Raw genomic sequence first — 12,148 nt, 5'->3', positions numbered from 1 at the left:
ATGTATATGTGTCATATACACACATTTCCCCCTCCCCATTTCTTCAAAAGAGTACGTGGTGCATACATTGTTCTCCACTTTATTCAATCCATTTAACCACATATCTTAGTCTTTTTTTCATGTCAGTGATTAGAGAGCTTCTCATTCTCCTTTGCAGCGGGTAGGCATTCCACAGGGAGCACGGTCCATATGTTCACCAGCAAAACCTTCGAGCGGTTTGCAAACGTTTGCCATCCAAACAATAACTAACCTCTACACGCGCCATTCCAAGCATGCATGGGAAGCCCTGCCGGCAGGCAGACTCTCTGCAGGCACGTGGCCACCAAGGTTAAGTATGCTAGTGATGTGAACAACTAGCTCTCCGTCCATAAGGTCCAGACGGTAGCATCTGCCCACCTCCAGGGTGTCACGGCACCTACCACGGCTGATTGCAGGCTCCGCGCATGAATTCACAGAATACAGACTTGGGGAAACAAGTGCAGGAGTGCATCCAGGTTTCACGGGACATGAAACTTATACGATTTGGGGGTGGAGGGAGTGGAGGGCTCGCTTTAAAATTTAATAAGCTACAGAATGGGGTATACACGTGAGTATTTCTTTAGAATTAAAAAAAGAAAGAAATCATGATCAAGTCACTATAGTTTAAGAGATCCAGGTCCTCTCTTTGGAAAAAAATGTTAGACGATGTACTAAATATGCTTATACTTTAATCCTTCCTGCGCTCGCGGGAGACGGAAGAGCTTTAAGGGCAGCGGAGGTGCACAGTGTGTGTCTGTCACAAAGACGGGCCTTATCGTCACCGGATGAGGAAGCCGAGGCTTGAAGATGCAGCTTGAGACAAAGTCTCCATGCCTGCTGATACACAAACTCCCGGCCGCACTGCTCTTACACACCCCGGCATTGGGGTCGAGCTAGCATTCCAACAGGGAGCCCTGGTGGTGTAGTGGGTCACACTTTGGACTGCTAACCTCAAAGTCAGCAGTTCAAAAACACGAGCCACCCGGGGAGTGGACAGTTTCATCCTTGTCAGCCAGTTGAGACCGTCTACTCCCGTAACGATTTACAGGTCACTTGTGTATAAATCCAAACAGCAAACCGACTGCCACCTGAGTTGATGACGACGCACAGTGACTGACAAAACTCCAAACCCACTGCCCTGGAGGACAACGTGACTCAGCAACCCCGTAGGACAGGGGAGAACTGCCCCTGTGAGCTTCCAAGACTGCAACTCTTTATGGGAGTAGAAAGCCCTGTCTGTCTCCCATGGTCTGAAGCTGCCAACAAGTAACCTTATGTCCTATACTTTAATTAACCCACAACCCCATGGCAACCAAAAGTGCTGTTCTATAATCCAGTAAAAAGTGTAGAGATCTGCTTTTGCAGCCCTCCTGAATCATTCCTGTACCCCACCCACCACCACCACACCCTGCACCCCCAAATCCCAGGAGCAAGCAGTATTGCACTTTGGGAAACACTGCCTTAGATTCTCAGACTCACCGAGAAACCAAATCAGCACCAAGGACTATGCTTGACCTTAGACCTTAAAAACCCAAAGTCCCCAAACCTATGCTAGAAAATAGGGTTTCCCACTGCTCCACCCCCACCCCCACCCCAATGTCAAGGCAAAAATAAGCACATTAGACAAAACATTCGAGGGCAACCTTCTCCAAGGGCAGCTGTGAAAGCCGGGATTCTCCCCTAGGTCGTTACCAGAAGGTGCTGCTAGTACTTAATGAACGCAAGCCAGACGCTGACCATCCATGAGGGAAAGCGAGGGGTAGCCCCTAGAGGGGAGGACCAGCCAACCAAAATGCCTCAACTGCCCCTACTGCCAAGTCCTGAGGGCGAGATCTGCTGAGGCCGGTCCCCTCAGGTAGGAGGGTAAGTCAGAGCTACCCTGCTTGGGGCTCCATCTTACCCACAGCCTTCCCGTCCTCTCAGGCAGTTACAAACTTAGAGGCTCTAAGGGCCAAGCACTCTTGGAAGACATTCGCCACGCAGTACTTCCTGCACCCAACCAACGGAGCCACGTCAGGCCAGATCTAAGTCCTGGATTCCAAAAGCACCCCGCGACCTCTTCAAAAAGAAAAGGCTTCTACACGGTGGGCACAACGTCTGGACCTTTCCAGCTCATCAGAGACTCTTTTGCGGTGACGTGAAACATCACCATGATCCGACCCATTCTCTCCCGAAAGGCTAAGCACTAACAGGGCAATGGTGTATGGCGTGGACTAACTGGATGTCTCAAGCCAGGAACACGGTGGAGCTTCAGACCCAACCATTCTATAAACAGCTGCTTTATACAGCAGGGCGGCTCAGAGACAGTCTGGACACTGATTGCATGCACTTATCATTTCCTGGGAATGACGCTACATTCCTTGAAACCATAATGCTTCTGTCAACAGGAGAGCAGGGCTGTCTGGATCCGTTTACCTGCTATTTGCACCGAACCATCCTCACCCAAAAGAATATTTCCAGCTTTCAAATCCCTTTTAAAAAGAAAAAGAGAAGAATTAATTGTGGATCGCAGAGAATATAATACATCGATTCACTCAGGAGGCTTTTAAATAGATCATCTAATACAAGTGTTTGACCTAATTATCATCTTATAGGTATATCACACATTTTAAAATTGTATCACAGGTCTTCAGAGTCACAAGGGAACACGGTGATTTTCCAGTGCTCGTTCATGGGTGGGGGTGGTGGGGGTTTTATTAACAAATAATTCATGTGAAATTGTTGTTCAGTTTTAATTATATGCCTAGCAAGAAAATTCCTTATTTATGTCACAGTGCTAGACTGGCTATAAATTCATGTCACTGTCATTTCATCAAGAATTAAAGCCCAGTGTGCACACAGCTATTCAGCTCCCAATTAAAATCGCCACCAAATCAATCCCTTCACTTTCCTTTATGATACATTTCTCAGTCTCACCTCTGAAATGTCTTACTATTACTGGCTTGATAAGGATTATAACACTAAGGATACAATAATATATAATGTATCGTGTTATAGTCTTTTTTACCTAGATGTGGAGGAACGCTGGTGAGACAGTGGGTTATAATGTTGGGCTGGTGAGACAGTGGGTTATAATGTTGGGCTGCTCACCGCAAGGTCCGCAGTGCAGAGCCACCAGCTGATCCGAGGGAGAAAGAGAAGTTCTCTGCTCCCATAAAGAAACTCACCAGGGCAGTTCTACTCTGTCCTACAGGGTCCATAGGAGCCGGTATGCAGGGAGTCTGGTTTTCTAATTGATACGAAAGTGGCCGGGGTTTTTGAGCACCACCACTCCCTGTGTTTTTTTAGCCTGTAAGTCTTTACTGAAATAGAAAGTCTCATCAGAGACTTTTTTCCTTCAGAGTGGCTGGTGTGTTGGAACTGCCAACCTTACAACCAGAAAGCCAATACCTAACTCTCTGCACCACCAAGATTCCCTTCCAGATACAAGAGCTGGTTTCAAAGACCACTGGGGAGGCACTTTGTAAATCACGAACATGTTGAAATCTATTAGGCATGAGTCACCAACCGCATCTCTAACACAGCTTCAGTTTCCCCATCTGTGAAATGGCAGTGCAATACCTAACTTAAGTTTATGATAATGACTTTTATTATAGTAAAGCCAGACTATAACAGAATCGGTACTATGATATTAAAAGATGATAGCATTAAAGTAAAACTATGATAACATATTAACGGAGTGGCAGCCGTACTGGTAAATGACTGCTTACTTTAAACTACTCTTACGGGCCTAAGGGGTAGTTAACTCACTAGAAACACCAGGTACCCATAGAGTATGCTGCTTGGCTACTTAAAACAACTAGTCCTGTATGGCCCAAAAGAAAGTAAAATCAGCACTTCCTCCTGCTCTCTCACCGCCTTGTCAAGGACATCAATCTGTCTCCAAGTCTGGACCACGCCTGTCTCTATGAGAGAGTCAGAAATGCTTCCAGGTACAACTGAGCACCTTGCAAGAGTACTGACTTTTGTTTTCCTACCGAATTCACTCACTCGTTACATTCTGCCATGCTTGTAACGGAAGTGGGTACACCAGCCCTGAGGATGCCGGCAGGATTCATCACAGTGTACTCCCCAGTCTCTTTCCTAGGCACCCCACCCATCAGTTGACATGGATCTGCAGCGTGTGTTTGCTTAGCACAGTGTACCAACTAGGGCAGGGCACGTCAGCAGCTGAACTCAAACACTCCGGAGAGCACCTACCTGTGGATCTGACCATTTCTGTGTAGATAGTCCAAGCCTTCCAAAACTTCCTTTAGAATTGTTGCTATCATGGCCTCTTCCAGAACACCACTCTTGTGCTCCCCTCGGTTGACGATGTACTTTATGATATCCAACATCGAACCTACGGGGGCAAACAGAAGACCCCAAAGGGGACTGTCACCTACGCCTCTGTTACTTTTCCAGCACAGAGTTCCACTATTTGGGAAAGCAAACCAAAAAATATCAAAATATGCTTCGGATCTGTTCAGGGACATCAACCAAATATCCCCTAGCCGTATGAGCAATACCCTGTGGCGCTGTTACCGGAGACACGAACCCCACGTTGACCAGAGCACTTTCGGTGTGAATTTGGTGAGGAGAAGCCCTCTGGGTCACGAGACCAGGACACTGCTGAGCCACTTCAGGGCTGGTCCCTTCTTCCCGGACATGCAATTAGTTACAGAATCAAAAGCGGGCTCGGTGTCAGGATTGAAAGGGAGTGAGTTAGAGGCCAAAAGAAAAGACAGCAGGGAACACCTGAGAGGGAGCACGGCTCATCCTCACCACCTAAAGCGCAGGTGGGAAGGAAAAGGGGGTGGGGGGTGGGGGTGCTTTGCCACTTAGCTTATAACCAGAAGGTTCCTTTCTGTGACTGCAGGTCACCTTTGCTTTCCTTCACCTGACGGTGGATGTACTGACTTTTCATAAGAAAGAAAGACTCGGTGCATTGTTACGAAACAGATTAGTATCCTTGGCACCGTGAATTCATGTTTCAACACATATTAATTAGTATTCCAAACCTCCAGGTCATTGTAAGAGCTGTAATTACTTGGGGTTCAACATTTCTAAAGCGTGAACAAACAGCTTACCTCAGGACCTGGATGTGGCTCTAGGCTCTCTCTTAAGAGGATTGAACTTTCCCACCCAATATTGCTACCCCAGGCTAGCTGCCTGCCCTCATTAGGAGGCTGCGGGTGAGAGACGGAGTCAGACAAAGGAAACACAAAAGAGGACAAGCGTTTGTTTATCTCCCTGTTCCAGGAGACTTAAAACTGGCTTTGGGATCATTTAGAAACCAGAGATTCCAAAAACATTTTGTTTTTATCTCATAAAGCTGAGCCGAGCCAGAAGGGTATGCCTTTCTGGCCCAATAAGAGAAAATATGAGCAAGAATCCAGAGGCCCACGCTCACCTGACCTGTGGAAACCTGTTTCATGGCTGATCCTCTTACCTAAAGCCCAGATAATAAACTGAGTCTCAACAATAAAAAAGACCAAGAAATCTTATTATCAGCTTCTCAGAGACGGGAATGGGGATCATTGGAAGCTCAAAAAAAAAAAAAGTGAAAGTTTAACAGAGAAGAAGACCGAGAGAGGCGGGCAACTGAACCTTCAGACTGAATGGGAGCTCAGGCTATCAGAGCCCCAGACAACCAGGGCCATTTCCTGGGCATTGGTGAGGACCCCAAAGACCATCTTGTTGGCCACCGCTCCTCCCCAGAAGGCAGGCGCAGGCCGGATGCTCACAGGGCAGCAGGGCCTGGCGGGCTTACTTTTTCTTTCTTTCTTTCCTGTCTCTTTCTTATCCTTTTTAATTAAAAAGCGAAGTAGGCACTCAAGGAAACAATGAGTAATCGGAATGAGCAAGACTGGGGACAGAGCAGAATGAAGCTGTCCCAGGCTCCCCCCTGGGAGCGGCACAAGCCAGTTATAATATGTTCCTCATCGTTTTGCGGAGCCTCGGCTTGAGCCAAGAGTGTTTCTTTTTTTAAAAAGGGAAGGAATTTTTTTTTAATCATTAAGAGGCCTCCCTGATTGAACCTTAGCTGGAACTGCTTGGCAGAAGAAAACGGACTCCGTCGTGTGACTTGTGGTACGCCACGCGTGGCCTTGCCCGGGCACCACAAAATGCGCCTGCACCAAACTGCCTGTCTCAGAAGGATGCCAGGGGAGTGGTGCCCTGGAATGGAACGTGTCTGAGATGGGGGCCTAAGCAAACTGCCTGGGCTCCGTAAGCTTCGATCTTCTGGTCTGCAAAAGGAAGGCGATGACAGCTTGCAGCACCTCACAGTCCAAAGGTCCCCAAGTCACAAACCCAAGCACTAAAATGGCTACTAGATGTGTGACCTGGGCGAAGCCACTTAGCTCCGAGTCGTGGCTTTGTTTCTGGTAAATGGGCATGGTGGCACGTACCATTCAGGTGAGCTGACAAGATTAAATGAGAGAAGGCCAGTACTTTGCTCTACACTCTGCTACTTAGCCACGGAGTTCTCTGTCTCCTAGTGCGGCCAAAGGATTGAAAGAAATCAGACAAGGCATATGCATGCATAAGGTAAATGAAGTCGTCCAATGGGTTTGGCCATGGCTTTGGGGACCTCAATGATCAAGGGCTAGAGGAGGGAAGTCATTTTCCTGTCCCAAATAAGAAATGGGTGGGGAAAGAGTTTACCTTCTCATCAACCCTAAAAGGATGTAATTTAGCTGGCACCCTTCCAACGGAAGTCAAATGTACTGAGCACACAGTGAAACCGGGTTTGGGTCTTTCTCTTCAGCAAGTCCACGATCTAAGGCTGCACCACCCAATACTAACCCCGGCCACTCGCCACATGAGCGTCTTTAAACGTAAGCTAATTGAAACTGCGGAGAAATTCCGTCTCTGGGTCCCACCAGGCACATGCCAAAGAGCTCCACGGTCATGTGTAAGGTGCCCAGATGGTGTAGTGGGTTACACACACTGGAGTGCTACGCACATCAGCAGCAGTTTGAAACCACCAGCCACTCTGCAGGAGAAAGATGAGGCTCTCGGCTCCCAAAAAGAGTTAGAGTCTTGGAAACCCACAGGGGCAGTTCTACCCTGCCCCAGAGGGTCGCGATGAGTGGGCGTTGACTCGGTGGCAGTGAACTTGGCTTGGAGAGTGACTAACAGCGCCTGGACAGCACAGCTATAGAAATTTCCATCATCACAAAAAGAGCTCATTTAAAAGGCACTGGAATAGTTCATTCTTCTCCGGGTTGCTGGACGTAAAGGACCTGAATAACATTAAATACAAAGGGTTTAATTGAAAGCAAAAATGCAAACCGCTGAGACCAGTGGCACTCGTCACCATCGTCAAATGGTGGCAATGTCTGAATGCCCCTCGGCTGATAGTGGATGAGCAAGACGGGGGGCTATGCCTCAGTCACAAGGGGAAACCCAGTCCTGAGGCCGGTAGCCAGGGTGGATCATGAAAACCTTACACTGAGTGAAATAAAACACTCACAAAAGGCCAGCTATTGTCTGACGCCACAGGTATGAAATATCCAATAAAGACAAGTGTACAGAGACCCAACCACTGACCAGTGTTTGCCAGGGAAGAGAGACCCATTGCTTAGGGGACACTGAGTTTCCATTAAGATTGAGGGAAATTGGGGAGGCTGGGTAACACTAACGGCTAAACAGCATGGCAAACGTACCTCAAAGGACTGTATACCTGGAAGACTACTGAAATGTAAAATGCTTTGTTGTTTATTTGTTTATCGGTTTCTAGTGTTAAAATATATGGGGACACGGGGGGGGGGGGGTTAAGAGCAAGGATTGGTTAGCTCTTTGGAAGAGAAGCAGGGATACGCGCCGAGAGGATGCATCCTTTGAGGACTTGGGGATCGGGAAAGGAGCGGGCAGGGCCATCCTGGGCTGAGGCATAGCACAGAAGAGGGCCCAGAGGCACCAAGGTGCACACGGTGTGTCAGGAGCCTCCCTTACACCGGGACAGCTGGGCTGCTTACTACCTGGAGAAGAGGCCACCGAGATTCTATGGAGTTAAGCTGAAAAATGGCAGGCTTTGAATGCTCATGAGAAGGTAACCAGGACTCGTTCCACAGGCAGCGATCATGCAGTGAGACTTTTAAGGCAAGAGGGGACCAAGTTTCAAGCCTCATTCAGCATGCTGCTTCCACAGAGGACCCGGACAAACAAAGCAACATCAACAGCAAAACACACTTACCTCCACTTAGCAATTTCATAACCAGCCAAAGTTCGTCTTTCACCACAAAAGAGGTGTAATAGGTCACTACGTTGGGGTGGCTGCACTGACTCATGGCTTGAATTTCTTTCTATAAAGAGAGCAAAACATGATATAGTACCACAGGGTAAAAAGTGGGGAGCAAACCACAAGGGAGACACAGTTGAGTACATGGGTTTCTTGTTGGTTTAAATCATCACTTCAAAAGCATTCTGTCCTAAGGACTAACTCACTCATTCACCTTCACCAACTTGGCTAGAATTAAAATGTCTTTCACCAGGCAACACAGCACCCTGTGGACCAGCCACAGAGCAGAGGAACCTGAGATCATCCTATCGCCCAGAAAGCACCCACACCCCACCCTAGCCCACCCCACCCTCAGCCTCTTCCAACAAAGACCACTGCCACATATGACTAAGTGACTCCTACCTGAACTCAAACAGTGTTTCTGAATCGGGCTGCTAAATACAAGGTTAGCTGTTCGAAACCACTAGCCACTCTATGGAAGACAGACAGGGCTTTCTGGTCCCGTAAAGTACTACAGAAAGTGTCTCAGAAATTCACAGGGGCAGTTCCACCCTGGCCTGTGTGTCGGGTCACCAGGAGCCGGCATCAGATCCATGGCAGAGACCAAGTCGTAGATGAGTGAACTGAACTGAGGGGCAGAGAGAAACGGCTGGTTGAGTTCCTGGGTCCTGACGCCAGCCTCAACTCTGGGGCAACAACGTTGTTCCTGCTTCTCCGGACTACCATCACAGTAAATGAGAAAACGAACACAAAAACGCCTCGTTTCCCAAACTCCCTTCCACGGTGGCTAGACCATGACGGAGAGGGTGGAGGGGTGCAGAGTAAAATAAGTTTGGGAACATCACATATGACATCTTCCTCTCTACGCGTCTCAGGGAGTATTAGTCCTAGTTTAGACTCTGAGAAGCTTTGGAATAAAGGCGCCCAGGCACCTTCAAGAGACCACATCTTTCTGTAACTAGCAAGTTCCTATTTCGTTTGGTTGGCTGGTTGCGGCTGCTGTTAATGTCAAGTTATGGACAGAAAATTCCTACAAAGCTCCCATGGAATGCTAGCCCTCAATCAGAGCTATCAGGCCAGCCTATCAGACCATAACTCACTCTCAAGGTGCCGTCCACACCCCACAAGGACCATCTAACTCATCAGACACCTCGCCTGGGCTGCTGCACATTTAGAGTCTTCCAACATCTACCTGTATGTTTATGCATGGTTTAAATATGTTCTACAACAATGAGCGGCTAGTTTCTCTGAGTTAATGAGGATTCCGCTGCCCAGACTATTGCAACTAGGGTTGCCACCTTCACGTGTCAAAAAAACCCCAAAATCTCACCGCCATTGAGTCAATGTTGACTCATAGGGACCCTATAGGACAGGGCAGACGTGCCCCCCATGGGTTCCTGAGATTGTAACCCTTGATGGGACAAGAAAGCTTCATCTTTCACCCTCAGCGCAGCTGGTGATTTCAAACCCATAACCTTTCAGCGGGCCACCCGACACAGAGCCACAGTGCCACGGGGCCTCTTTTTATAAGTCCAGTATGACCTAATACCTCCTCCGCCAGTTCCCAAGAAGGCCCTCTATTTACAGATAACGTGGCCGAACTACTTTAACATGCAACAAGGAGAAGGTTGTTTTGTTTTTTTTAAGAGAGAGAGAGACCAGTGCCTTTTCCCAAGAATAAACTTCCATCACCACTGAGAACCCCACTGCTGCTTCTGTTCTCATTCCAAACAAGCATTTTCCTTCATCGTTCGCTCCTCCACGTCACTGGTTACAGGTTTTTCTTTTTTTTTTTTTTAATCTGAAGCAGTTCGACTCAGCAGCTCCTGTCCATTAACCAAGATCTGAAACATGAGGTCCAGTTTCCATCTGTTTTCCGGTGTAGGGTGTTGCTACCACAAGATACTTCTGAAGGGAAACTGGAATGCTGCCCAGACCATTCCTATCTCAAGGCCTGGCCCCTGCTCATTGTGGCGATGGCCCACTTTGGAGATCTGCGGCGTTAAGGCAGAGCCCACTTTAAACAGACCCCGCTGCTCACGGAGCGGGGAGCAAGGTCCTTGAATGGGGGCATGCTGTGGGTCTCACCACGTCGTGTCCAATGTCTGCGGGGGCTTTTCTAGCCTTCTTACTGCAGGCTCTCACACCAGGACCCCAAGTGCATCGCAAGCAGCCGGAGGTGCGTCCGAAAGGAAATCCTTCTGAACTGGCGCGTGACTGGGTCAGAGTCTGGGAAAATGTGTTTTCTAGTCCTTGGCACTGAGATGGCCACTATCGCTTCCTATCCGCTTCCAATCGCTTCCTATCCGCTTCCTATTGCTTCCTATCGCTTCCTATCCGCTTCCTATTGCTTCCTATCTGAGATACTGCACTGTAGTGGGGAAAGGGTGGAAGGGAGGAGGAGGGTGGGGCAGGGGAGAGGGAGAACAAACCAGCTCCTTTAGGATAATCTAGGAGTAGGCCTAGTCAAATGCTACTCCTTTAAATCTTGGAAGTACCAGCTGAACATTTCAACGTTCTGAGGGTCTTTGTAAAAAATTTAAAAATATATATGGAGGTACAGCTATAGCTCCCACCAGTGAAGGCAAATCAGAGAGGGGCTGGGAGGCCCCAAAATGGGTTGCCATCTCTCTGTCTGAGCAGCGGTACCCTCACATCCTGCTCTCGGGCAGCATGTAGCTCCTCTTCACTGCTAGCCCAGGGCATGAGTGCCTGGCACCCACCACACCCATTCCGCGTGCCGCACACAGGCCTCTGTGCTCAGAGGGACTGACACTTGCCTCAGGGAGAAAGCACGCACTTGTCATTCTGTGGTGTTACCGAGTGCCCTGTCAGTTTTTCTGCTCTGCCTGTTGCCGTCAAGGGATATGCTTGCTGATGTTTATATGCAGGAAGCAATGCTTCCAGAGAGAGGGTGACTTAGGGAACAAACGCTCTATCAGGGGTCCTCAATTTTTTTAAACAAGGGGCCAGTTCACTGTCCTTCAGGCCCATTGGAGGGCCAAACTATAGTTTAAAAAAAAAACTATGAACAAATTCCTAGGCACACTGCACATATCTTATTTTGAAGTAAAAAAACACCCGGCAGGCCGGATAAATGTCCTCGGCGGGCCGCGTGTGGCCCGCAGACTGCAATTGGAGGATGCCTGCTAGATCCCTTCTTGGCTTAGGATCCTTTGAAGGAGCCCTGGTGGCCGTCCCGGTGGCGCAGGGCATTGTGAACCACAGTCGGCAATTCAAAAGCACGGGCCACTCTGTAGGGGAAAGGGGAGCCTTTCTACCCCCCCCACGCCCCCCCCCGTCAAGTGCTACAGGCTGGGCCACCCACAGGGCACTCGCCCTTGTTCTATAGGGTCACCATGAGTCGGAATCCCCTCAAAGCCAGTGAGAGTTGGGGGCTTCTTTTTGGTGTTTGAATGGTCATGTGAGCTACTTCCTACCTGAAGTCATTCCCTAACCTGACACGGGCTTCTCTCAGGGCGGTGGAGGGAAAGTGAGACGAAGGAGCGCATGGGGGGGGGGGGGATGATATGGTTACAAAGGCAGAGTAGGGTGACACTACCTAGCTAAATCTGTCCTGAATAAAGGGGCTGGAAGTCAAGTGGGAAATAAGGGAAATTGTCCTATAAATATTGTCTCTAATTTACACATATGGGGGGAAAAGTTTATATATATAAAAAATCTTTAAGACAGAATAGAGGTCAAAGTTTAAAAAAAACTTTTCAGCTCACTGAACTCTCAAAATCTGGGCAACACATTTGCCAAAAACATGGCAAAGGAATATAACGCAGTGGGTCCCCTTGGACATCTAACTAAATAAGACTTGCCATGTAGAGGACCTGATGCAAGGGGCTTAAGTGGAGAGCAAATGCCTTGAGAATGATTGGGGCAGGGAATGTATGG

The 12,148-nt window shown here is 48.5% G+C and overlaps 1 protein-coding gene across 2 annotated transcripts in view; it reads right to left on the bottom strand.

Moving 5' to 3' along the window:
* STK39 (serine/threonine kinase 39) overlaps positions 1-12,148 on the bottom strand; it is a 365,110-nt gene that overhangs the window by 255,897 nt on the left and 97,065 nt on the right. For both annotated transcript variants that reach the window (XM_075529482.1, XM_075529481.1), the window contains exons 3-5: positions 8,201-8,309; positions 4,219-4,360; positions 2,434-2,489 (exon numbers count right to left, since the gene is read on the bottom strand). In XM_075529482.1, coding sequence (XP_075385597.1) covers positions 2,434-2,489; positions 4,219-4,360; positions 8,201-8,309 — 307 coding nt within the window. The remainder of the gene's footprint in view (positions 1-2,433; positions 2,490-4,218; positions 4,361-8,200; positions 8,310-12,148) is intronic.

Source organism: Tenrec ecaudatus, chromosome 13, assembly GCF_050624435.1.
Source record: "Tenrec ecaudatus isolate mTenEca1 chromosome 13, mTenEca1.hap1, whole genome shotgun sequence".
Classification (NCBI taxonomy): domain Eukaryota; kingdom Metazoa; phylum Chordata; class Mammalia; order Afrosoricida; family Tenrecidae; genus Tenrec; species Tenrec ecaudatus.
The sequence above is the reverse complement of the archived record's forward strand: the minus strand, read 5'-3'. Positions and strand labels throughout refer to the sequence as shown.